Raw genomic sequence first — 26,075 nt, 5'->3', positions numbered from 1 at the left:
TACGGGGGGGGGACCCCTCCCCGGGGAGGGACCCCTCCCCAGGGAAAAGAAGGGGAAATACATCACCCGTCAAGAATATTTGCCCCATAAAAGTAGTTAAATTAAATGTCACATGGGTTTCTATCCAGTTGTTTTGCATTCCCGCACATTCATGGTGGGGGGAGGGGAGGGAAGAGTCAGCGGGGAAGCCCGGAGGTGAGTCCAGATCTGGGCTTTGTGATGCTTTGCACCCTGTGCTCTTGCTGGGCTTGGCCCTTCAGCCATAACCGGGGAGCAGAGCAGGTCTCAGTTTCCCTAATCTCTTGGCCGCCGCATGTATGCATGCAGCTCGTTGTGCACATCGGCATGGACACCTCCGCCCAGGCCATCATTCTGGAGCAGTGCGCCAAGAACCGGAGCTACCAGGACGCCGACATCCGGGGCTTCCGGCCGGCGCGCGGCGAGTGCCTTCCGGATGGCCCGGAAGTGATCGCTTCGGAGGTCAGCATGAAGGCGGTGTGCAAGCGCTTCGCAGTGGAGGGTGTGGAGGTGATCTTTTCTCGAGATGCCGGCAGGTACCTACTGGGGGTGTTGGGTCCCTGAAGGGGTAGAGGAGGGGAAATGACCGCAGCGCGTCCTCCGACCAGGGTCTCTCCCCGGGAAGGCCATCCTGCGGGGTCCGGCTGGGCACTTGCTCACGCGGTGCCACCCCGGGACGGGCTGGGGGGGCTCCTGCAGACCACCAAGTTGTCGTCCCCGCCCCGGGTCTCGGGTCCAAAGCCCCCGACCCCAACCCCGGCCTTTGTTGCTTGGATAGAGAAGAGCTGGGAAGGCATATTTTGAGAGCCACTGACGTTTGTGGGTGCTTTTTCTCTATGGCCGCCCAGGTTGTGAGTTAACTGTTGTGATTTAGCCCCACATAGAGATGAATTTACCTTGGTTCCTCCAAACTCTGACCCACCGGTAGATAGTTTCTCCCCTCCCCTCCCCCACCGCTCCCCAAGAATGAATAAACAAATGACTCAGTAGACATGAATGAGAGGGGTTCGGGTGTAAAAGTGTTTTGAACTAGTTGCTTGAAAATCTGGTCCCTTCCCAGGCTCTGCTGCTTGCTGACTGTGGGACCGTGAGACCAAGAATCAGTCTCTCCCGGGTTCATTTCCAGCAACTCTTCTTTCTAAGGCAGAAGAACAAATCCTAAAACTCCCTAGGTGGCAGTCCGAGGTCTTCGTGCTTTGGGGATGCTGCACTGTCCCTTATGCTTACACTTCGCTGGGATTAGAGGCTGGCTCAGGGAGTAGTAACACAGCATTTCATGTGGTTGCAGATACGTCTGTGATTACACCTACTACCTGTCTTTGCATCATGGAAATGGGTACGCGGCCCTCATCCACGTGCCTCGGTTATCCCGTTGGTTCCCAGCCAGGCTGCTGGGCAAAGCCCTGCAAGTCATCATCCAGGACATGCTGGAGGAGCTGAGAAAGCCTGAGCTTGAAGCCTCGTTCGCAGAAAACTCAACCGCGGCGATTCCAGCCCAGGGGAACCAATTGGGGGACTGCTCCTTTAGAGAAAATTAAATGTTTCAATCCTCTGTGCAGAGTTCAGCTGTGCTTTGAGAGACTTTTAAAAAATGGCTTGTAAAACAGTTTACACGAGGAAAAAAAGCTCTGAATTAGCCCAACGAAATCACAAAGGGTTATTTTATTGTCAGAAGAAAGAAGAACACTCTGAAAGGCAGACATTTCACAAGGGATTAACTAGCTTCAGTTATGGTTTTCATGACAATAAAATGAAATCCTAGTAATTTTTTTTTCTCTTAAAAAGACTGCGCAGGGGCCTGTGGAATCCTGCCCAGATTGCTAAAACCGCAGACCTGTTGGGCAGAGCTGCATGTGGTGGGTTGATCTGTGACCAGCTGGCCAGGGGGAAACACGGGGGTGGGGAGCAGCCACTTGTTACCCCTCCCTGGCTTCCACCCTCATGCATCAGGTGCCGTGTGCTGCTTCTGACCCTCGAATCTCTACTGTTTGGTTTTTCTTTTTCTACTCTTTTTAGTAGTAAAATTGTATTTAATATACAACATAAAATTTACCCTTTTAACCGTTTTTCAGTGTTTATGGATATTCACTTGCACAGACATCACCACTGTCTATCTCTAGAACTTTCTCAGCATCCCAAACTGAAACTATCTCTATTAAACAACATCCCTCCCACTCCCCCTGGCCGTTGGCAACCATTATTCCATCCTCCATCTCTGAATTTGGCTACTCCAAGGACCTTGTATACATGAATCATACTCTTTTGTGACTGGTTTAGTTCACGGAGCACAGCGTCTTTGAGGTTCATCCATGTTGTAGCATGTGTCAGAGTTTCCTTTTTTTTTTTTAATATTTTATTTATTTATTTGACAGAGAGATCTCAAGTAGGCAGAGAGGCAGGCAGAGAGAGAGGAGGAAGCAGGCTCCCCGCCAAGCAGAGAGCCCAATGTGGGGCTCAATCCCAGAATCCCGGGATCATGACCTGAGCCGAAGGCAGAGGCTTTAACCCACTGAGCCACCCAGGCGCCCCCCAGAATTTCCTTTTTTAGACTGAGTAATATTTCATTTTTGTGCAGACCACATTTTGTTTATCCAGTCATCCTTTGGTGGACACTGGGTTGCTTCCACCTTTTGGTTATTATGAGTACTACTACTGTGTACACTGGTGTGCAAAAAAAAAATATGTTAGAGTCCCTAATTTCGGTTGTTTTGTTTATATACTTAGAAGGGGAATTGCTGGATCATAAGGTGTTCCTATATTTACGGTTTTGAGGGTCCGCCATGTTGTTTCCCATGGTGGCTGCGCTATTTTATATTCCTAGCAGTCGTGTTTGGTCTTAAAGCAAAGGATAATAGCCAGGTTTGGCTTCTCTGCCAGGTTGGGTGTTATCCTTACCTTTTAGAACCAGAATCTCTCCTTTCCAGCCACCATGTTGCCTTTGGGCAACGCTGCCCTGGCTCTGAGTGCCAAGCTGCTCAAAGCAAGGTTTTGCTTGTCTAAGGTTTTCTGGGGGCAAATATCCATTGAGATACATTGGTTTTTGGAGGAAGGGGTTGATGATGAGGTTGATGCCACCCTTTGGAGGAAGGTGGCAGTGGCTAAGCTCTGGGAAATTTCTTACGGTGTTGTGCTCACAACTATCACTTTCACTTCATTACTTTTTTTTTTTTAAAGCATTGTTTATTCTGTGTCCAGATTTTTTCACTATAAGGAAAAGCATGTGCCGGTTAACAACAAAGGAACTAGGCAGACTGTGCTTGTTTTATCATTAGCTCTCTAGCATACTTGAGCCTTTGGTACAGACTATACAGGACCCCTTTTGCAAATGAAACTGGCTTAGTTGACATGAAACAGATCAGAGTCCCCTGGAGCAGATCAGAGCCGGCCAAGTGGGCTGGGATGGCATGGCCAGCACGTGCAGGTCCGGCTGCATGGTTTTAAATGCAGAGATGCTTCTAGATTTGGAGGCAAACACCTGGCACCGAGAGCCCTGTTCCCCTTCCCCACTGTAGCTTCCCTCTCAGGCCAGGGGCAAGCAGGGGGCCTCAGGACCCTGCTTCGGAGTTATTTCAGATTGCTTGGCACCAAACCATACACATTTTATAGACTTTTAGATGTCATCTGGTGAGGAGGCCCAGAGCTCCCTCTTGATGCACGTCTCCGTCGTCTCTCCCTGTGTGACCTCCGGTGTTCATGAGGAAGATTCCCAGAGGGCCCGGGTCCCTCTGAGGCTCAGCGGCCGTCCATCCACCCCTGTGGATATGTCCTGGGGCCTGTTTACCTGTGGCTGGGCTGCGGTCGCTCAGAGTCCCTTTGAAAGCTGACCCCGTGTAAACAGGTTGAACTCTGGGTTGGTCACATACTAGTTGGTGGGTCTTGGGCAGGTCTGTGTGTTTGCTCATCTATTTAAAAAAAAAAAAAAAACCCTTTCTTTGCCAAGTTGTGAGCATCTGCTGAGAGAAGGGATGTGCGAGGCGGCCAGCGATGAGTGCATGCTCTACACACACGCGCCATACCGAGTATGGGCTCCTAGCCGGATTACGGAAACGGCCCTGGGGGCTCTGTGGTCTCGGAGCGGCACGCTGGGGGGAGGCGCTGCGCTGCTCCCGGCAGAGCACGGGTGCAGAGCGCACCGCGGCTGGCAGGAAGCACAGCGTGTACCCACACAGGACACTCCTAGTGCCCACCTCCCCAGCAGCCCACATGCCCATCGGAAAGGAGCCTGGAGACTGCCTGGAGCCACCTGTCACCTAGGGCCAGTCGGTCGAGGTCGAGGGCCAGACACTCTGTGACAAGCAGAAACCCCGGGGCCACCCCGAGAACTTGAGAGAGTCCTTGCTCTTAGAAAGGCCTTTTGTTTTTAGGTCCAAATATGTGTGTGACTGACCAGATCTGAAATAACTATGGCCTTTGATTTACTTTAACTGCCTACACCTTGCTGTTTAGCCCTTTATACAGTGGCCTGACTTTGTTTCTGGAGTTTCCTGCGATCAAAATTCAGTGAAATGGTCAGCTTGCATCCTCCCCGCTCCCCCATGTGTCTGTGTGTCTCTGGTCTGATTCCAGAACACTTCCAGCCTGTTTCCTTTGAATATACATTCATACTTCTTACTGTGGCCATTTCTCCCAGCAGTAAAACAATGCCTGGATTGTAGAGGCCTTGGGACAGGCCAAGATCCTCAGTTAGAAAGGAACGTTCCGAACACCTCCCGTGAGCCACAGCCTGTGCACGCTTGCTTGCTTCTGACCTGCATCCCGAGCAGGTGTGCTGGCTGCAAGGTACCAACAAGGACAGGGAAATGGGAAGTGTGAGTCCTTTGTCCCAGAGTCACCTACAGCAAACCTGCCCGGGCCTGACTCCTGTCAGTGGAAGATATAGCAGAAGTCTACAGATCAGTCAAAAATGAAGTACAGATTTCTGTATCTTATGTATTCAAATTTTCTTCGAGCTGATTTAATGGAGTGAGAAAGCGAATAGCTTCCCTGTCTTCACCAGCAATTTGCATGCTGAGAAGGTTCAGCTGTCAGAAAGCAAGCAAAGCCTTTCCGCAGAACACCTCCGAGCGACATGTGTGAACACACGGGCCACACGTGGCTCGGCTTCCCTGCCTCAGAAGCCTCCGATTCTTCCAGAAGGGAGGGGAACCAAATCAGACAGCAAAAATGCATACAGAATTCTTTTATTTAACTTAAACCATGTAGTACTTTAACTACTAGAAAAAAGCAGAGTAAGAGAAACTAAAGTTGCCTTAGCTTCAGCCATTCAAAATAGACAAAGTATTTTTTTTTCATAATGTAAAGAATCCAGAGTATATCGCAGTAACAGGAATAAATTCTTACAACAGAATATACAAAAACATTTTGAAATTTTTTTCATCTACTGATTTTTTTTATAAACAGAAGAATTTTTTTTTTTAGGAATAATTTGTACACAGAAAGTCATTTATGTAACAAATTGGCCATGTTATTACCTTTTTTTTTTTTACTTTTTTAAAAAACTTTTTTTTAAACAAGGAAACTCAGAAAATGCATTATTTGTGATGCATCCATTCCATTGCGCCTTCTGGTTTAATTCTCTTTTTTTGTCCCAGAGGTAGACATACTCTGGCAAACCTCTCACCTCAACCTCACTGGCTTAGAAAGCAGACAGGTGTTTTTGCCAAGCATCTGTCCCACCTGTGGATGCGTATATGCAACGCCAAACATCTCAATGAACAGTTGAACAAAAAAAAACCCCTAATTGTTTCTGGACCTTTCTCCCATGTAGTGCAAAACATCCAGATGTTTCTACTGATGGAGATTTTGTGGAGAAGTGTAGACATGGCCAATAACCCACTGGGGGCTAGAGGAAATGGAGCCCGACTGAAACACATTTGTGTGTGTGTGTGTCGTTTTTACTTAAATGGACTTGGTTTGGACTGGAAAAATGTGTCTTCAATGTTCTGCCTTAAATAAAATAAATAGGGTCTCTTCCTTGTTATAACAAAGCACAAATCACGGTATGAGGCATGTAAGCAAAGGGCCTGTGTGCACCAGAATTGCCATCGTTCGCATGCTAAGTCTGTATGCTGTGATCACTGTGAAACCATCAGCTGTGCCATCCGGGCTTTCCCTCCCCAGGCACTGCCGGACAATGGTTGACAACCAGCCCCACCCGCCAGCTGCTCACGAGCGCCATGGCTGCTGCCGGGCTGCAACACCTCTGCTGTGTCCTTGGCCAATGAGGTTCTTTCAGTCTGTTAAAGTAGCTACACTCCAAAGGGAAATGACCAGTAAAAGATGATCCCCTTCCCAACCAGAGGGTTCTGGAAGACCAAGATACTGAAGATACAGAACTACTTCTTAAGTCATCATCTTTCCTTTGTTACAAGCTAGGGCACAAAGCATGGAGGAAAAGAGGGTGAACCATGGCCTGGGTCAGGGAGAATCTTTTTTTTTTTTTTTTTTTTTTTTGGCATATTGTAAAGCTAGCTAGGAAACAGGTGTCCTAAAAAAAATGATCACAAACACACATTTGCACACACAGAGGAAAAAAGTGTCTTTAAATTATTTTCGGCAATTATAAACTACAAACATTTTATAAAATTATTCTATGTTCTTACAAAAATGCAATGAAACATTTAATTAGTTCTTGTAAACCAGATCTTCGTCAACTGACTACCCGTAATCTACTGGACTTGAGAGCCCTATTGAGAACGCTAATGAGTGACTAATTAGAACAATGTTTACCAGAAGGATGTGGACACACACAAACGTGGACATACAGATGAGCGATCATTATGTTCTTGCATAAACAAAATAAAACAAACCCTAAAGTCATGCCCCAGAACTGACAACTGACGGATGCGGTGCAGTTCCATTCTGGACCGATTTCACTGAACTCTGCGACAACAGTGTCCAAAGGAGGATGTTCGGTTTCTTTGCCAAAACCCAATGCCCACGGGGGACTGTTGAGCCTTGATGTGGTCTGATACCTTCAGAAACCATCAGGTTCAAAACATGGCCCATCCTTCTTCCCAGCCCCATACCCTTCTGCTCGCCAGTCTTTGCTTGGCTTCACATCACGTCCCCATTACAGTGGTTCCTTACTGCCCCATCATCCCACCGTCAAGGATTGTCCAGTCTGCTTTTTCTCTAAGTGATCAACGAGTCATCTAAGCTGGAGGCCCGAGATGAAACCCTCTGGCCTGTCCAAGGTCTGTATCTTCAGCATCTCTGGCAACAGAGGTTCAATCTAGACAACATCCTCTCTTGAAATTCTCATTTGTACCACCGACTAGTCAGAGGGGAGTAAAAAAGGTTGACTTTCATCACAGGTGCTTAGAGGTTGGATCTGGTCCATATCTCCCAATGCTGCTTAGCCCAGGAAATTAAAAAAAAAAAACAAAAAAAACAAAAACAAAACCAGCTGACAAACACAAAAGTAATAGTAACAAAAGAACAAACCCCAAACCTTAAATGTACTAGTGGGACTGTTGGGATGGGCCAGGGTGTACGGTGGAGCATTACTGCCAACTGAAGGGTGCCTATGTTTTGGAAGGGAGTTGCTTTTGACACAGGCCTCCCTAGGGGGACCCAGCAGTGACAGCCGTGGACCTTGGACCAAGCACCCTAGGCTCCTCACCCATCTGAGCTCATGTGACCTTGCCACGACAGCAGCCTGCATCACGCCCCGCCACCTGCCAGCAGAGGTGAGCTGCTGACAAGAGGCTTTGGTGGAACAAACTGGCCTAGAGTCCGGCATCATACTTGGCTCGTACATATGTTATCCCAACCGGAGCTCATCACCTCCTGCCAAGCATTTTGCCGTCGGGTAGTTCCACAATAAGCACTTATTTATTTATTTATTATTATTTTTTTTTTTTTCAGATTTTACCAAGCCACGTTTCCTCCCATCGAAATGTCCCAAGTCCTAAGGAACAGGCTGGAAGGAGAGGCCAGCGTTGGCCACGAACACGTCTTCTGTCTTCCACGGAGGAAGCGCATTCCAATTGTGTGTCAAACATCATGACATCCCATAAAGGAGAGCTGGGTGGTCTGGGTCTTGCACAGCTGAAGTTCCACAGTGTCTCCAGAATGCACCAGCTCCTGCTGCCTCGGGGAAGGGCTGTGTGTGCTAATGTTTTAATGCTCACATCAATTCAATGATGTGCCTCAGTGGTTCACGTCACTTCAAGCAGTGTGAGCTGCTGTCAGAAGGAGGTTGCATGGAAAATGCCACAACTCAGCTTGATTAGATTATTTGGAGCATACAAAAGAGAAAAATCAAGAAGAGGCGGGAAAATCAGCATAAAATTAGGCGAGAACTGTGGATAGATGATGCCTTGGGATAGTCAAGGTGGGTGGTTTGGTCCAGTAAAATGACTGCACCATCACACAAGCAAAATTTTCTTTTATTTAAGTGTTTCTGAAGCATTTGTTATGATGGGCACTACACTATTAGTGTTTTCTTTCTACTTAAAGAAAAACCACCTACGTAAAACAAAAACAAAAGGACACCAACAACTCGGACAGTTGAAACAAAACCCTTATAACCAGTTGAATGATCTGTAGAAATCCAGTTGTGGAAACCGGTAGGTATGTGCAAAAGAGGAGCGGCCACTATTCCAAGGGGTCACCTACAGTGTGGAAGAAGAAAACCCTGATCCAACAGTATTTCTCAGTGACCTTACGATGCCAGGGGCCTTGGGAAAAGAGGGTAGTGTTCTCGCAGTGGAAAGAGCGCTCCCGAGCCTAGCCACAGCGCTAGAACTGAAAGGAACCATCCCTGCTTCGGGAAAACCCCCACCACCTTTCCCAGATCGAGTCACCAGTGCCTGTGAGAGCAGCTGCTGGAATCGGGACACGCGCCCTCCACCCGTGTGAGCAGCAGGAGGACGGGATGAAGGCGCAGCCCTGGCAGGAGGTGCGCCACCCCAGAAGGAGGCTGGGCGCTGACCACCGGCCCTTTCCAGCCCGAAGGTTTGGTCTCTGTTTTCGCCTGGGGGCAGAGGAGATGAGGGCGAAGCTGCGCAACAGTCTGGGGTGGGGCGGGGGGACTCCCGTCCTCTGTACTTCCTGAATGGGACTGGCTGGCAGGTCAGGAACCTCTGCATTCCCGCACAGCTGGCACACCGAGCTCTCAATAGGGCTGTTGTGGCTGCACCACTGAACTTGACCCAGCGCCGTGAGAGCACGTCCCCACCTCGGGCAGGCCTGCCCATGGCGGCCGGAGCCGTGACCCAAATCCAAACATCACACCTTTCTGGGTGGGACTCTAACCCAGAGACTGCCGGCCTGCCCTCCCCACCACCCCACTCCCTGGGTCCTGCCTGCCCTTCAAACCTAGAAGACGGGCGCTCTCCCAATGACAGAATCTGTCTGTTGCTGGAGCTGCGCGAAGTCCCTTTCAAAGCCAGAGAGCCAGGGGCAGCCCAGGGGCCTCCCCGCGGCTCGGTGTGCTCGCCTCCCAGCAGAGTGCGGGCGCCGTGGGCCGGCAGGAAGGAAATCCTAACACCTCACAACCTCTTAGGAAACCAAGCTGGGAGAAGAAGAACGAAGGCAACACAAAACGAGACATCTCAGGAAAAGGCAAGCTGTCTGACATGGGAGGAGAGGTGTATTAGTGTTGCTTTGACCCCGGGATACAGCCTGACCTCCCCCTGCCTCGCCTGGTATGTGCGGCCTGTGGTGTGGATAGAGGTTACTGGTATCAACGGCATATTGTCAGGTGCTGAGAAATGTGAGATGTATTGTTTTGTATATATACACATATAAAAAATAAGAGTGAGGTAGATAAATGTTTGAAAACCAAAACCAAGAAAAAAAAAAAAAACAACAAAAGCAAAAAAAAAAAAAAAACCCAAAAACTGTCCTGTCTTACACACACACACACACACACACACACACACACACACACAACCATTTTCTCAGTATTTAAATTCATAATGGGGCTTCTCTACAGTGATTGAAACTGGTATCACAAAATAAATTAAAACTCCTACATATAATACCTTCTTAATTAACTTTTTTCTTTTTTCTCATTTTTTTTTTTAAGGGAAAAAACTATGGGACAGAGGCTAGAGAAAATTGTAGGACTGAAGCTACCGACAAGCAGGAAAGCACTACACACTTGCTTTCTCGTGTTTAATCTCCAGTCACAACTAGCAATCATCATATTCGAGCTTTGTTCCTACTCATAATTTAAACATTTCCATCCCAGAAGCAACTCGTATGCTGTCATCACTCTGGTGAGAAGTGCTAAAAACTAAACAAAACAAGACCCCCCGGGCCCCGAGGATTTGGATTCCCGGCCAAGGAAAAGCATGCCAGTGCCAGGGCTCCCGTCCCCCGGGAGCGAGCATGGGGCTCCCCGGCCACCGTGGCGGTGCTCGCCCCGACCGGGCCCTCCAGCTGCCAGACCTGGTAGAGGGCTCACCGCCAACCCGAGGAGGCTGACCCTGTGGCCCCTTCCCCGCCGGTGCCAAGGAGGGACCTGGGGATTTTCGGGTTCTAGAGACAGGGAGGTCAGTCTGGAGGGTGGCGGCGGGAGCCGCAGAGGGGCCCACTGGACCACGCCCGCTGCACCCTGGGACTCAGCAGCTGTTTCTCGTGGGATGGAAGGATTAAATATCCATTAAAAAAGATAGTAATCCAAATGCCTAGTGTCTGCAGTTAAAACTGCTGTTGTACCCAAGAATTAAAAAAATAGATATATGTGTGTCACAACCAAAACAAAGGTGCGGGGAAAGAGAAGGTGAGACTTTCCAACAAGGGCGACTAGAAACACTGAACAAGGATGTGTGAAGTATTTAACCTCTTTTTTTTTTTTTTTTCTGACCTGAGTTTGTATCGTGTCTTGCACTGAAACAGACCCCAGCGCCGTGTGGGAGCAGGCCGAGGAGTGGGGTGCCGCCCGCTGCCCGCCTGCGTCCCTCGCCAGCCTCGTGCCCACAGAGCCTCCGGGTTAGAACATAACTAACGGGTGGGGGGGAGCGGGGAGGGGAGGGTGTATTTATAAAAAGGCATCAAACAGTTCATGGCAAATTATGTTATAGAAGTATCAGTTACTGGGAAGAGAGGAAGAAAGTCACGCACGCTAGTACAAAGCATAAGAAGTTTCTTGGAGTGAGCAGAAAGGGAAGAAGGGTAGACCTGAAGGTTTTCATAGATTAAATCCACAAAGATAAAGGACAAAAAAAATAGCAGCTTTTTTTTTTCTGTACAGACGTATAGATGAATATCTGAACCGTAAAAAAGTTATAAAAGTGACATTAAAGACGATGTGTATGCAAATGTTTCATGGTCTAACATAGAACTGTAAGACCCATGAAGAAGTCCTAGTAACAGAGAAAATGTCAACAAAGCTTAGAATGCTTGAATCCATTTACTGCTTTTCTTCTTACTGTTGTGGTGGTGTTTGAATTCCTTTCCTTGCAAACCTGCATAACAGTTGGGCTGAGTCCCTGGAAACCCCTTCCCATCTGCATCCTGGGGGGCCGGGAACCGGTGGGGGGTGGTGGCCGAGGTGGGGGGACAGGAGACTGGCACGTGGACGACCTTTCCTCAAAGCCTGCCAGGCTCTCGACAGGGCCTATTTTCTCCAGAATTCCTGGGGGCTAGCAAGTGGGGTGGGGGGGTGGGGAAGAGGGGTTTCAACCTCTCCCAGTCTCCACTGAGAGAAAAATCCCATTCTGTCCACTTCCCCCAAATAATAACCTAGTCAAAAAGCAACTGGACCTGTGTGAACGTAGGACTGGAAAAGAACACCAGGGGCGATCAGATGGAGTGTGTCCTCAACGTGGCTCCTAAATGGTGTGACTAGCTACCGTGCTCGCCCCATGCCTCTGGAAACAAGGAAACAGGTGCCGGGATCGGGAGGGAGGAAGTCGAGGGTTTTGGCAGAATTTGGCAGCATTAAAATGGTAACAACCTTGAACGCATGATGGCCCTTTGTCAATTTCGTATGTCCCTAAAAAGGTGAAAGATACAGTTAAAAAAATTCTGTCTCAACGTGTTTTTTGTTTTTGTTTTTTTATAAAGACCTACGGTGACAGGCAGGTGTGTAGGGGGGGGCAATGTGGGGCCACAGGGAGGGACGGCCAGTTCCTCAATCTGATCGAAAGGGCGTCCCAGCTGGGCTTGTGGCAAAGGTTTTTCCATTATGAAGCAGAGAGAAAGAGAAAGGGGAGAGAGAGAGAAGGGAGAGAGGGAGGGAGGAAGGGCGGGAGACAGGTCTGAGAGAAGTGAGGAGTGACCGGGAAAGCGTGAGGAGACTCGATTCTCGAGTGTTCTGTTGCTATTAAGTGTTGTCATTAAGGTTCTTAAAGGCCCATGTCAGTTAAGGGTTTGGGTAGGGAAATAAAAAGCTGCTTGCATATTGAAAAAAGGAACATCCCAAACGTGTTTACTGCAGAGAAGCCGTCTCCCGTGGGCAGCACTGGCAGTTCTGAAGATCCACTGAGGTACAAGAGGCTGTGAATAGATTGTTCGAACTCTCTCCCCCCACCCGCCGCCCGGCGTGCGCACACGTTACTGTTTGCACGGGATCCGGGATCCCAGGATCAGCAGGTCGAAGACTGGGGCAGAGGCAAGGCCCTCTCGTTCTTGCGTCCCCCGTTCATGTGCGCGTAAGGCTGTCTCTCGTCGAAGCTGGCTCGGAGCACCAGCACGCCAGGGCCTGGGCCGTTCTCGGCCTTGTGTCCTGAGTGTCTGTCAGGCAGCGGCAGGGAGGACGAGGAGGCGGAGGGGTCCAGGGGGACGCTCTCCATGTTCTCGGGCTCCAGGTCCAGCTCCTCCGGCTCGGGCGGCTTGTTGTCCTCGCTGTAGTAGAAGGACACCTCCCGGAAGCCGGGCTCCATCTCGTCCTTGACGCTGCTGATGATCTCCAGGAAGGAGGGCCTCATCTTGGGGTTGTACTGCCAGCACATGCGCATCAGCTCGAACCTGAGGTGAGGACACACGGCACATGGGCCCCGCCGCCTCCCCGGGCCCCTCGCCATAGTCCCCCGGCCACACGCAGAGACCCCAGGGCGCTGCCGCCTCTCTGAGCCTCTGCTTTTCTCTCTCGATGGCCCGAGGAGCCTTCAGCTTCCCCTGTCCCATGTCCTACCATGGCTTTCGCTTCACCCAGGACCCAGGACCCTTCTTGGGGCAAAACCTAAGAGCTCATTCCCCGAGGAGGACAGATCTAGGTGTTATGGTGACAGTGCTAAGACATAAAAACAGGGGCGCCTGGGTGGCACAGCGTGTGAAGCGTGTAAGACTCGGTTTCAGCTCAGGTCATGATCTCAGGGCCAGGGGCTAGAGCCCCGAGTCGGGCTCTACTGTTAGCAGGGAGTGGGCCTCAGATTCTCTTTCCCTCTGGCCCTCCCCCACTCCCTCTCTAAAATAAACAAATATTTAAGAAAGAAATAAAAATAAAAAACCTATACAGGATTCTGTTTAAAGCATCTCTTATAGCCACGGATGGAACATTATTTCTGGAATCAGGGTGCAGGAAACCTCTGGTGTCTCGGTAACAAGGGTTAGAAGCGATCGCAACTATCCCGACAGTGAGCTCTCTCTTAATCCCACCTCTGCTATTTCTAGGTTTCCCTCAGGGGCTGGGACAGCCAGCAGGGGGCCTGCAGAACAGGCAGCGGGGCGGTGCGGCGACAAAACGGAAGGAGCACGTGTTCCAAGTCGCCCGGGGGTCCTGTCCAGCGCCGCCCAGGCTGCCTGCGGCGCGCCCCACCACGCAGAGCCTGCTCTCGGATCCAGGCTGCTCCAAACTGAGTGACAGTCCCAGCAAAGACCTGCATCCAGAGCCCAACAAGGCAGGAGGTGCCGGTAGAGGCAGGCAGCAGACACAGCGTGACGCCCGTGTGGGGCCTCACCAGCTGGACCACGACGGCGTTTGGGTCGCAAACCTCTGCAAAACCCTCAGCACCACGTGACCACCGGGAGTCATCCTGGCAATGGGACGGGGCGCCCGGAGAGCCAGAGCCTGCGCCCGGAAGGAGATAGGAGGAACGGGGTGGTGGGGCCAGCCGACCTAGGGGAGGCCTGGGCTTTGACGGTTCAGGATGGCCGGGGGAGGAGGGAATGCTTCTGATGAACCCACAACCCAGACAGACCCAGCTTAGTAGACCTTGGGAGTGGAAAGGAAGGTGACGGAGCAAACAACCAGGCCGGCCCCAGAGCCGGAGGAGGCCACGGTTCCGAGAAGGGATTGTCCAGTGGCCCTTTCTGGCATGAGCTGGAAGCAAAAGAACCTTCCCTTCCCACTGTTGTTCTTGCCAGAAAATTCTATTCTCTGTAAAACTTCTAGCTAAAGAGATGCTTTTCAATAAAGATGGCACCATGGAACTCCCCATATCTGGGAAGCACAGAGGCTCCCAGATTGGCTTCTGGCCTTCCTTCGGGCTGACCATTTGACAGAGCACTTGCTTGTGTCTGGTCCCAGGGGAAGAAGCCGGGGGAGAAGCCCGTGGGACCCAGAACCCAGTCTGCCAAGAGAACGATCCTAAGCTAATGGCCCCAGCTACCTTGAAAGAACTGGGGAAAAGATGTCAAGTAGTTGGGAGGGAAAAGGATGTGACTTTGAGGGTGGACATAGGAGAGAGGCTTTCCACCCATGTTGCTACCTGTTTTTGTAAACCATGTTTTATTGGACCAGCCACACCCATTTGTTTACATGTGTCTGTGGCTGCTTTCAAGGGACAACTTCTAGTTGAGTAGCTGGAAGAGAGACTGGCCTAGAAGCCCAAAATATTCACCGTGTGGCCCTATACAGAAAATGTCTGCCACCCGTCCTCCGGCAGAAAAAGATCTGGACAAAATGTGAAGCCTGACCTGATTGCTCCCCTCCTCACACTACCCCTGACCCCTTGGCCATGCCACTCACCGCATGGCAGGACCGACCCCCCAGTTCATGCGCTCAGTGACACACAGGGTGGCAGGCAGGGTTTGACACACGTGAGCTGCCTTCCTCCTCCCGAGCCTGGGAAGCAGGCGCCTTAGAATATGTGCCCATTTCGTAGCTGAAGAAGTGGAGGCACCAAGAGATTCCATGATCTGTGTGAGCAGTGAGGGTGAGCGGGGTGGGGCGCTCCCCTGGAGAGGAGGGCTGGGCTTTGAGCAACACCTACCTCAGGAAAAGGGGCATTTTCTCAGCCTCAACAAAAGCAACCCTGGTCCTCCGAGGAGACCGGGTGCCTTTCCTCTGGTCACAAGTGCTCTGGGGGATTTGCACTGATAAACAGGGAGCTCCTGCCTTGGGTCCCCTGGCAAGCACGCCCACCTTCCCTGACCGGAGGAAAAGGACTCCCCTCCCCCCTAACCCCCCAAATAAGTCAGGCCATAAATACACAGGACCCCTCTCTGTGGCCCGGCTGCAATTTCCTCTCTGGCTGACTGACTTGTCCCTGAATAGAAGCGTGGCCGGCCAGGAACACGTGATGAGCGCTGGCTCAGGGCTGCTGGGGTAGGGGCTGGGGGGGGGGGGGTGAGGAGGTGCCACTGGCAGGGGAGTGACTGGAGTGACATCAGCACAAACAAGCCATGTGATGCCTCTCTTAACCCATCCCCGAGTCACAGCCCTTCCAGGGCTGCCCATAAAAGGAAGTCTTTTTCACTCTGTAGGATCCAAGACCTTGTTTACACTATCTCCACAAGAAAACTTTCCAGTAGGCTCTAGAAGGATTTATGGGCTGATAAACCTCTTCTTTAAAAAAGCACATGTTTTACAACTAGTCGGCTCTGGTGAGGCCGAGCTGTCCTCTCCCGGATGCCCTCTTCTGGGGGCCGGGGAGGGGTACGCCCGACCCTTCACCCGGGGCGGGAGGAGATCAAACGGGGCTGAACACCACACACCCTGCCTGGCAGTGAAGGGTAAAGCCGCTTGCAGGAGCCCAGTGTGGCCCCGGGGTGGGGGGGCAGTGTGAGGGAAGAGCGACGACTGGCCCGCTCCCTCCCATCCCGCACACTGAGGGCCCCTGGGTCGCACCCTACTCTCGGCCCTGCTGTGCGCGCACGCAGCTTGTGAGCATAAGCCAAGAAGTGAGGTGCGGCGTGGCCTCTGTACATGCGGCCACTGTCGCAACAAAGACCAGATTCCAGAGGGGCGCCTGAGTGGCTCAGTGGGTTAAAGCCGCTGCCTTCGGCTCGGGTCATGATCCCAGGTCCTGGGATCGAGCCCCGCATCGGGCTCTCTGCTCAGCAGGGAGCCTGCTTCCTCCTCTCTCCCTGCCTGCCTCTCTGTCTACTTGTGATCTCTGTCAAATAAATAAATAAAATCTTAAAAAAAAAAAAAAAAAAAAGACCAGATTCCAGAAAGGCCCGGAAGGGCTTGGTGTGCCCCTCCTTCACCTCCTCCTGGCAGCCTGGAACAGCCAGGATTGTCTCGTGAGCCTCTTCTCAGCTGGGGCCAGCAGTGGGACAGCAGGACCGCTGGACTCCCCCACCCCACACACCACTCTGTCTTCAGGCCGAGATCAGATGCAGGGCCCCGGTACCATGAGACAGCCCACGGTCGGAAGGCTGCGCAGGCGAGGACGGCCATTCCTCACTGTCCTGATTCTACTCCAGTGCCCGAGTCCCACCAAACCAGCATGGCTCACCGGCGCCGAGGGTGCCTTAATCAGCAAAGCCTACTGAACCGGTTTCAGATGGGCTCAAAAGTTCAAATTCTGTCCCGTGTGCTGTAGACCGTCCCTGACAACTGTCCGGACGTGTGACACTGCGGAAGTTTTACCGAAGATCAAACAGCTTCTTGGCCCAGGGCTTATGACTCCAAGCGCCCCTCTGCTCGAGCTCTAGCCTGCGGCGTGAGAACCCGGTCCCGCCGCCCCGCTTCTGAGAGCTAGGACCCGGCCTTGCCACCGTCTCTGGGGTGTCAGCAGTCAGCATGTAGCCAGCGGGACGCAAGGACATTCGTGGTGTAAGTACAGAGCCGTGAGATGGGCTGTGGCATCGATTTAAAATGCGAACCACCAGCGAACCATGAGCCAGAGCTGATCTCGTGCCCCTTTTGAAATTAATTCAAACCAAGTCTCGGCATTAAGACTCCCAAGCTTGGATGGGACTCTGTGTGGCTTGGACCACTCCGCCTTTCCTCGAAGCTGCGGGGCACCTGGCCACCGGGGTACTGGCGTACCGGCCACTGCGGAGGAGTCCACCTCACCTGCCTGCGTGGACGCTGAGCTGAGGGCCCCCGGGAGCCTCTGCTCCTTCCCCCCACCCCACGTTATCACACTGGGGCCCGTTCAGACCCCTGGAGCCACATCATCGAAGGGTTCCTCTCCCACATGGAGGCCCAGAGGGGCTTTGGGGCAATTCCCAAGAGCTCAGTGACTCGACTCTCCTCTCCTCTGGGAGAAACAGGAGTCTGTTCTTGCCGTGCCGGTAACCAAAGATGTCCTCTCCCAGGACCCTCCTTCACCCAGGCTCATCGATATGTTCAAGCCAACCCAGATGTTCCCTATACAACCAACTCGCCTCCTTTCCTTTTGTTATTTTCTTAGAAGGGAGAACAATTGGCCAAGGGGGGGTTCTGGATGGCAAAGCCGGAAATGCCTCATGAATTAAACATCTAATATCCACCGGTAACCTCTCCGTGCGAGTTTCCTGGTCACTCTGTGCTGGGAACAGGAAGTGCGCTCCCTTTCCCGTGGCAGGTGGGCTGCTTCCCATGCCTATTAAATTAGTATCAAAACTCCAGTCACCGGGAGGTAGCTCAACTCTAGGAGTCCTACAAGTTTCTCAGCGGCCAACATTTATCCCGAAGAGGAAGCTCGAAAACAATACCTCTCCTCCCACCACCTCCAAACCACATGAATGCAATGCACACGTGCTTTCCTGGACTGCCTCCAAGCTTGCAACCATGCCGCGGGTTCTAGCCACCGCCTCTGCTCTGCACCAGACACCCGGATGCGAATTCAGTGCACATCACTCCTTGTGCTCCATGACTTAGATTTCCGCTCTGAAGGAAGACCTTTCTTATAATGCGCTGACAAGAATACGGCAGCCACACTGTTCGGAGAGAACAGCCCCCAGTGACAGCCCCCCACCCCCCGGCCGAGCAGGCCCTCTGTAATCTCTAGCCACGTCACGGAGGGCTGCCCCCCGATGTTAGGCGGGAAAGGCCACCATGGTTTCTGCTCTGCTCTGGGGCAGGGGAGGCAAGCTACAGGCGCTTGTGGCCAGGCGGCCGATTTTGTAAGGCCTAGGAGCTAAGAATGGTTTTTTATACTTTTAAGTGGTTAAAAAAAATCAAAATAAGAATAATATTTTGTGATGTGAGGAGTACGGGAAATTCAAACTTCAGTATCCCCAAACCAAGCTGTCCGGGAGCATAGCCGTGCCCTGTCACGTGGCACGTGTGACGGCTTTGGCTCTGTGACAGAGGTGACTGGCTGTCACTGCAACCGTGTGGGCCCCTGGAGCTGGAAAATACTTCCTCTCTGTCCTTCCAGAGGAAGCGTTTGCTGAGCCTGCTCGGGGAGAAGCCAGCTGCCTGGCACCTGGCCCCATGGGCATGCCACCTTGCAAGTGGGTCCCAGCCCTGGTCAAGCCCACTGCGGACAGCGGCCCTGGGCGGGAGACTCAGGCTGCAGCCGGCAGGCTTCCGCCTTCAGACACTCTGTGGGATGGCAAATGCTGATCGTTGTTTTCAACTCTTAAGTTTGGGATACTGTCCTGCAGTGGAAAACTGGTACAGGTACAGGTTGGGAGAGGGAGTGTTTCTATGCTAGGCAAGAAAATGCACTAAGTGATTTTTTTTTTTTTTTTAAACTAAATGACCTTTGAGTCTCTTCTAACTTTGGGTCCTGAAGTCTAAGAGGCTAATTGGGAAGGTTCTTGAGGGACCTGGGAAACCCCGTTGCCTCCCACTCTGTCTCTGCCACACTTTCCCCACCCTCCACCATTCACACTGCCCACTGAAGAGAGGAGCCTCCCGTCACTGGTGGGCCTACTCTGTGCCCCACGTCGAGGACCATGCAAAGTTCCCATGCTGGGCCCAGGCTCAGATGATCAGTGGGTTCCGCCGTCCCACCACACACACACATACACACACACACACACACACAAGAGCAATGCAAGGATGCTGCTTTCCCTATGGCAGTGGTAGGTCCTCTCTCATACTTCCATGCAAACTGTCCATGGGCTAGAATGGGCTTCAGCTGAACAAACATTCACAAACAGCAGCTACAGGGCCCAGGGCCCAGCTAATGTGCTCCCCAGCACAGGGGTGCCACACTGAGTCACCCCCCAGCCCACAGGCGCTGCAGCTGCGCAGTCAGGGCCATGGGAACAAGGCTTCCCACATCTCCATGGAGCTGGGGAGTCAGTCTTGGTAGCAACCCAGTCCTTCAGAAAAAAACACAAAAGCTTGGTTTGTTGATGGACAATGGTTTCTGTTTCCCAAGCCGTGGCAGCCGGACCCTAAGACGCTCCCCGAGATTTCTGCCCCTGTAACCCCTCACCTGAATGCGGGTCAGACCGCGGATGATGACAGGACTTCCCTTGGCTATTTTAGTTTTCTCATCAGCTGACTCGGAGTTAACCACAAGGGAGATTATCTGGGGTAGATGTGGCTTAATCAGGTAAAACAAAAGGTAAAAGCAGTGGAGAGAGGGTCTTTCTGGGTCTGAAGAAGTAAGCTGCTCAGGTAGGAGAAGACCCAGTCTCTGGGAGGGCGACAGTCCCGCAGCCACAGGACTGAATCCTGTGGACAACCTGAGGGGCGTGGAAGAGGGAGGCCCAGAGCCTGGGACGAAGGTGGCCCCAGATTTCAGTCTGCTGAGACTGAGCAGAGGGGCCAGCCCACCTGCATCTGGATTCCTGCCCCAAGGAAACTGCTGAGAGACTCAAATGACTCAAACGACTCATGGCTGTTGAGGCCAGTTTCCCTGGTATCCGCCTGACAGGGTATCTGCCTCATGTTTGTAAACCATCCCGCCGCTCGGAGGTGGCCTGAGGCAGTGCTCGCATGAGGCAGATCTAGCGGGTCTTCCACATAGACACAGACGTAGCCCCACAGTCCCTCTGGGATCTTTCCTCACGAGAAGCCAAACAGGTCCTGAAAAGCATTTCTGGAAAATTCCTGAATTGGTCCCCAGGTCCGAGGTCCTAGTGGTGGTAGCCTACCTTCCACCCATTGGGATCCAGAAGAATCTCTGGACCCCACCTTCACGTGCGTGTTGAAACCAAGTGCACCACTCTCTACCTGTCCCTGTCCTGCACCCGACGACCCCGCCCCAGGCCACCTTCACACCCTCCTCTGACTTGTTCCTCCTCCGCCAGACAGTGAGGCCCAGCCACCTTCCGCAGCCCTGGCCTCCGGCAGCTTCTCCTAAGGGCCGAGCAGCGAGGCCCAGGAGGCTCGCGGACACTCTGCGTTAGGCTCCCCGGGGGTCACTGCCTGAAGCTCCAGGGAGCACGTCCCTTGCATGGTTTACGACTTCTGTCCACGCTCAGCAGGGAGGACACTTGAGGGCAGCCCCGCGGCGGAGGCAAGTGCAGGTGCCAGTTCTTGCAGGCCTGCCCACCGCTGCGGGAGGCTCTGGAACGGGGTCAAGAGCGCTCACCGTCATGCAGGTGTCCCCCACGACCCCCCCCTTTTAACTTTGCAGGGAGAAGATGGGTAAGGATTGCTTCGGGCAAATACTCCACAGAGACGTGTGGCCTGAGAAGACCAGTGCAAACCGGTCCATCAGAACCCTAAGGGAGACGGAGCGAAACTGAGGCAGCCCCACGAAGGCGCGGGTTCCCACCATCAAGAAGACCCTCTTTGAAACTGCAACCACCCCCCCCCCCCGGCCATCATGGTGTCCCGCCGGCCTGAGAGACTGGCTCCCAGAACCGCGCCGCCCACCCCAGGTCACGGGTCAGGGAACGTGGAGGGGGCGCGGCGGGGGCCCAGGGAGGACGTACAGCATGTCGGGACAGTTGTCCGGCTTGTCCAGAAGGCCGCCTTCCATAACGAAGCGAAGGACCTGCTCGTTGGACAAGCCCTGGTAGGGCTGCTCAGCCAGCGTGGCGATCTCCCAGAGCACGACCCCGAAGGACCTGTGGGAGAGAGGGGGCAACATGAGGGCTCAGAAAGGGGACCGCTGACCGCGCTGGCCCTGCCCGCCCCGGGGGGCAGCCACCCACGCGTCCTGCTGTGGGCCCGGCACTGGCGGGCTGTGCACGTCCACCTCCCTCGGTTGCTACTCATGTCTCCTGCACAGGAGACACGGCCCTGGGGCCCAGTGGAGGAAGCCAAAGTGGACGGGGTTTGCAGGGGCCCCCGAAGGACTGGGAAGTGCCGGAGCACCCCCGCGAAGCCTGGACAACCAGAGGTCAGGGCCCCAGCTGTGCAGCGGGCAGGACAGTCTCCCAAATGCACGGTATCCTGTAATCAAAAGCAGATCCCCGGGCCCTGCCAGGACCGCGGTGCAGCGGGTTCGAATGCAGCCTAGGACAGCCACGCCGGTGAACGAGCTCCCCCAATTTGGGAAGCTGTACCCAAGTAGCTCTCAAGCCTGCCTGCAGAGCAGAGTCTCCTGGCGAGTTTTTAAAACACACGATGCCTCGGGTCCCTGCCCACAGTTCGGATCCCATCGGTACGGAGTGTTGGAAAGCTCACTGGGGATCTCCCAGGGCCAGTGGGGGCAGTGGGGAGAGAAGCCCTGGGGGGCTGCGGGAGCTGCCGGCCTGTGGGGGGCTCAGTCTCATGGCAGGGGTCGGGGGAGGGAGCAAGGAGGGCGGGACTGGCTGGTTTTGGGGCTCCCTGGGCGTCCTTAGGCAGACTTCAGCCAAGTGGCAAAGGGGCCGAGAAGTCAATTCAGCAAGGGGAGCAGTGAGCGACTGTGCCAAGCCGTCTGTCTGTTGGTTTAGAAGATCCAACAACCGGGAAACAAATTAAAATACATAGACACGCACACCGAAAGGTCAGGTGGGTAGTGTTTAAAGAGGCGACGCTGTAGTCTGCAGAGTAAAGGTGCCTTCCCAACACACACGGCCGGCTTGCACAGCTTTTCCTCTGTTTGCCTTTACATCCGGTTCATTTCGGTGGAATAAAGCAGGCTCGCCAGCAGCCCATGGCCCGAGGGGCTTCCGATGGGACTCTGCGAGGCCAGGGGTGCCGGCAGAGCCGCATGGAACATTCTGGGGCCCGGCGCTTCCCGCCGAGAGCTCTTGGGATCCTGAGCCAGGAGGGGCTCGGACTCTACCACCATCGTGAGCGGAAGGCTTCTGGGCAAATTGCTGCTGAGAGCAGACGTGGGACACAAAGACAGAATCTTAGCAGAGGACGCACCCACCCAAGGTCCTTTTTAATTTCCAGTGGCCAAGAAAGAGTCTTTAATGTTGCGTAAGAGACCTAGAAAAGCCAGAGACCGCAGAGGCCCCGGTGCGGTGTTCAGAGGCTCAGGCTGGGGCGGCCAGCTTCTCCATCAGCTCCGGCGGTGCGATCTCCTACCGCAGGGCGCCTGGTCCCAGCAGCACATGCCCCAGAGGCCACCGCTGCCACACAGGGCAGCCCAAGAAATGGCCAGCTTGCCGTGTTTACTGACTGCAGGCCAGGGAAGGATTGGGAGCTCGGCTCCCTCCCGAGCCACCTGTGCTCCGCAGGCCGAAGCAGCCGGGCTCACTTACCAGCTCCCGCCTGGACCCTTCCAGCTGCTCTGGCTCAAGCTCCCGGTCACAGTCACCTGGCCGTCCGTAAACTTCACGTGTCGCAACCACAGTCTATCCCACAGCCCTGCTCTTCTGGCCTCACTGGGGCAGTCCACCCTGGGTCCCCTGTCCCTACACCTCCTTGGAGCCCAGCACCGTGCCCCAGGATCCCGTTGGAGCGCCAGCACCTGACTCCACGCAGCCTCAGGCTTCAGCTGATGGGAACATCTTAAACCACAGCGCCGGGTCCCACTCCTGGGTCCCTCTGCCTTCAGCGGCTCTGCGGGTCTTTGCAGAACCTGAAGGATCAGGCCCAAGCCCCTGACACAGCGCTGGTCTCTCTCCCCTAACCCCCTCAGGGGAGTCCCACCGTCCTCCAGAAGCAGCAAGCGTGTCCTGCCACCATGGCTTCCCCTGCATTCCCGCTGCCAGGAACCCACACCCTCATGGCTCCGGCTGGGACAATTTATACTTTAGGGTGCCGCACAACCCCATCTCTCCTGGCCAGGCTTCCATGACTCTAGTCCCTCAGGACTGCTTCCTCTTCTCCATAAGACTTCACCCCTCAAGGACAGGAGACCTCCCCGCCACCGAGCCTTTCCTGGGCCTCACCAGGCCCTCGTGATCACACGCGTGAAGTAACACGGCAGGTAAGAGGCCCGGCTCTCCCCCGGAGGCCTCCCCCGAGTAACTCCTGTGTGATGTCAGTGTCGCTCGTCAGGGAGGGCCACTTAATCCTGGAGTCTGGTCATCCTTCGTGGGACGTGACCAGCTGCAGGGAGTCTATGGATGGAGGCTGAACCGACTCTACCCAACACTGAGACGCCTCCCTGGCATCCCGGGTTGTCACAGGAGCCATTTAAACATCAGTCAAGCTCCTGCAGGCCTCACAGGGCGCGTAGACATTCCCAAACAGACCTCACCCACAGACGGAGCAACCAAAGCCCCACGATGTCCCACGGTTTGACCAAAGCCACACAGCCAGTCAGGGAAGCTGAGAAAGAGGCAAAACCCATGTGTTTCTCGAAGCAGGTACTTAGCAATGTGGCACATTTTATGTGAACATAAAACCAAGTCATGAATTCCGTGGACACGGCTCTTCCTGAAACATCGGATAAATGCCTTTGTGTGCTGTCTTTTTGAATTATGAGCACTGCTTTCCCCAGAGACGGTGCAGCTTGCTGTGAATCTCGCAGGTCAGTGCTGGCGCTGCCTGGGGTCAGCGTTCAGGGACCGCGCCTCTGCATACCAAGATGGGATTGTGTCGCTGTCCCACCCGCCAGCAGCTCAAGACCTACAGAGAGATCCATGTTCCCCTCTCTCATATTTGAGCCACTAGAGAAGCAGATGATTGTAAGTGGGTGCAACCAGCCCTGGATATTTGTGGCTGTTTGGAAACCTTAGTGAGTCAAGAAATGAAGACTATTGGAGACCAGTCTGCATACCCAGGGAGGGAACACACTTGTGTCTCCTGACCCGAAGGAAATGCTGGCAGGGACACAGGGCTAGAGAGGAGCCAACACCAGGTCCAAGGGCCTGGGAATAAAATCTCAAAGGGGCACAGAAAAATGTGGAAATGTCCAAACTGCAGAAAAGAGACCCCTTCCTGTGACTCCGAGGCCCGTCTTATCAGAAACACAGCACGGTATGCAGCTCTGCCTCAGAGGAGGGCCAACAGGTATCACCAAGGGACCGATGTGAGCCCTACCTACCTGTGTTACTCTCAAAGACTGTGTTTAAAAAAAAAAAAAATCTAATGCCTGGACATTGAATGGAACAAATACCAAATACCCACTCTTGTTTATATAAATATATTGGTTCATGATCAATGCCATCAAGTGGGAGAACACTAGCATCAAACACTCTCTATGTCCCTCTGTTGCAGTTTGTCCCAATCATTGCTAACCTGAGTTTGGGCAAAATTAGCCTGGAGATATTAATAACTCCAGTTTTATCGTCCTATTCTGCCCCTTGTTTTCCCTGGCTCTCACAGTTTTCTCTATTTTATCGTACTGTAAGCTGACCTTGGAGCTTTTGGAGGCACAGGGGCTAGAATAATGAGATGCGTGAACAGACCCAGGCCTGTCCCCTCCCCATCATCTCTACATCTAAAAATGACGGTGAGCACTTTGATTTGACAGCAAAGAGATAACTACCCTGGACAGGCTGATTGCAAAACAGATCTCCTATGTGAACTCGAGAAGCAACTGCGCTTTGCCGGGTCATATTCAAATGCTATTTCCAATTTGCACCTGTCTTCAAAGGAAGATCCAAGGCCCTTGAACTGTGAAAGGTTCATGAGGTTAAAAAAAAAAAAATGATGTTGGTAACTATTTAAATAGCTCTTGTGTGTGGTCGTCCAGACAAGTGGAGCGAACAACTACCATTTCTATAACACATCAGCATTGGGATCTCCGGAGGGGACAGCCAAGAAACGAGCTGACGTGCTAGAAGGCAGATGTGCCAGGACCTCAGCCTGCCAAGGACCCCAGTTGTATTTTAGAACATGACCTCCTCTCTACAAGGTTGCTGATGAATCACAATAGTACAACTAAGAGTCCTCCGCACTCCGCAGGTGGTAAGCTTTCTACCCCGAGACACATTTATCTTTAAGGGAGACATTCTGCTTTCCACACCATCCCTGGGTCAACGATGATGGTGCCCATGGAAAAAGGACAGATAGCAGACAGGACCAACAAGAAAACACATCCGGACTCATAAGCTTTTCGTCTGAATAAAGTAATGTCTGCAATCTCAAGTTTGAATCAGGTAAGGCAGTCACGCACATGCAAAGTATCTGTTGGGAAAGATAAAATGAGAGCAGGCAGACAGGGGAGAGGGTGAAGTTTTCTGACTCCTGGTGTTCTGTCACTAGGGCTCCTGGCCGCTTAGCGAGCAGCTACAGATCGGAAGAAAGGTTGGTCCTATAAATTTTTCAAATCCCACAAATGCCCTTAGCGAGGCTGCCCACAACAGAAACCTTAAACGCAGGAGTGTGGCCCACATGACACTTCTGGGCTGAAGCTGGAAATGGGGTAAGAGTGAACAGAAAACAGAAGAAAATAAAGCCCTTGAGACTGAGCCAATGGGATCTGTGGAGGCTGGAGGATGCCGGGCTTGTGTTATAGGAAAAGTCTCTCATACCAGACGTCAGAGTGAGTGGTGAAGACTCCATCCTTGAGAGACTCGGGGGACATCCAGCGCACAGGCAGCAGCCCCTTTCCTCCTTTCCGGTAATAGTCTGTCTCGTAGATGTCTCTCGTCATACCAAAATCTGTAAGGTGGAGAGAAGGTGCCAGAGTGATGTGCTTTGAGCAGCTCTCGGGACAGTAGCAAAGATGTCCCATCCCTGCTGCAGGTGAGGGTCCCATACCCACATCCAAGGGGGAGTGCACTTTAAGGAGGCTGAACCTCAGTGTTCACAATTGTATAAG

The 26,075-nt window shown here is 52.9% G+C and overlaps 2 protein-coding genes across 2 annotated transcripts in view; one reads left to right on the top strand and one right to left on the bottom strand.

The window, feature by feature from the left end:
- Positions 1-285: 285 nt before the first annotated feature.
- On the top strand, positions 286-1,923 carry PGPEP1L (pyroglutamyl-peptidase I like). The gene is made up of 2 exons (XM_032835935.1): positions 286-554; positions 1,307-1,923. The coding sequence occupies exons 1-2, from the start codon at positions 322-324 to the stop codon at positions 1,554-1,556; spliced, it is 483 nt and encodes a 160-aa protein (XP_032691826.1). The 5' UTR covers positions 286-321; the 3' UTR covers positions 1,557-1,923.
- Positions 1,924-11,183: 9,260 nt separating this feature from the next.
- The window catches only part of IGF1R (insulin like growth factor 1 receptor), a 293,279-nt gene continuing 278,387 nt past the window's right edge, over positions 11,184-26,075 (bottom strand). Inside the window, exons 19-21 of the mRNA XM_032836038.1 lie at positions 25,786-25,915; positions 20,914-21,048; positions 11,184-12,942 (exon numbers count right to left, since the gene is read on the bottom strand). Of these exons, the coding sequence (XP_032691929.1) occupies positions 12,561-12,942; positions 20,914-21,048; positions 25,786-25,915 (647 nt within the window). The 3' untranslated portion in view covers positions 11,184-12,560. The remainder of the gene's footprint in view (positions 12,943-20,913; positions 21,049-25,785; positions 25,916-26,075) is intronic.

The sequence above is a fragment of the Lontra canadensis genome, unplaced genomic scaffold (assembly GCF_010015895.1).
Source record: "Lontra canadensis isolate GAN:19392208 unplaced genomic scaffold, GSC_riverotter_1.0 scaffold89, whole genome shotgun sequence".
Taxonomy (NCBI): Eukaryota; Metazoa; Chordata; class Mammalia; order Carnivora; family Mustelidae; genus Lontra; species Lontra canadensis.
The sequence above is the reverse complement of the archived record's forward strand: the minus strand, read 5'-3'. Positions and strand labels throughout refer to the sequence as shown.

Coding starts and splice junctions, on each gene's coding strand:
- PGPEP1L (XM_032835935.1), top strand. CDS start 322: ATGCAGCTCGTTGTGCACATCGGCATGGACACCTCCGCCCAGGCCATC. Junction 555..1,306: donor TTTTCTCGAGATGCCGGCAG/GTACCTACTGGG, acceptor ATGTGGTTGCAG/ATACGTCTGTGATTACACCT.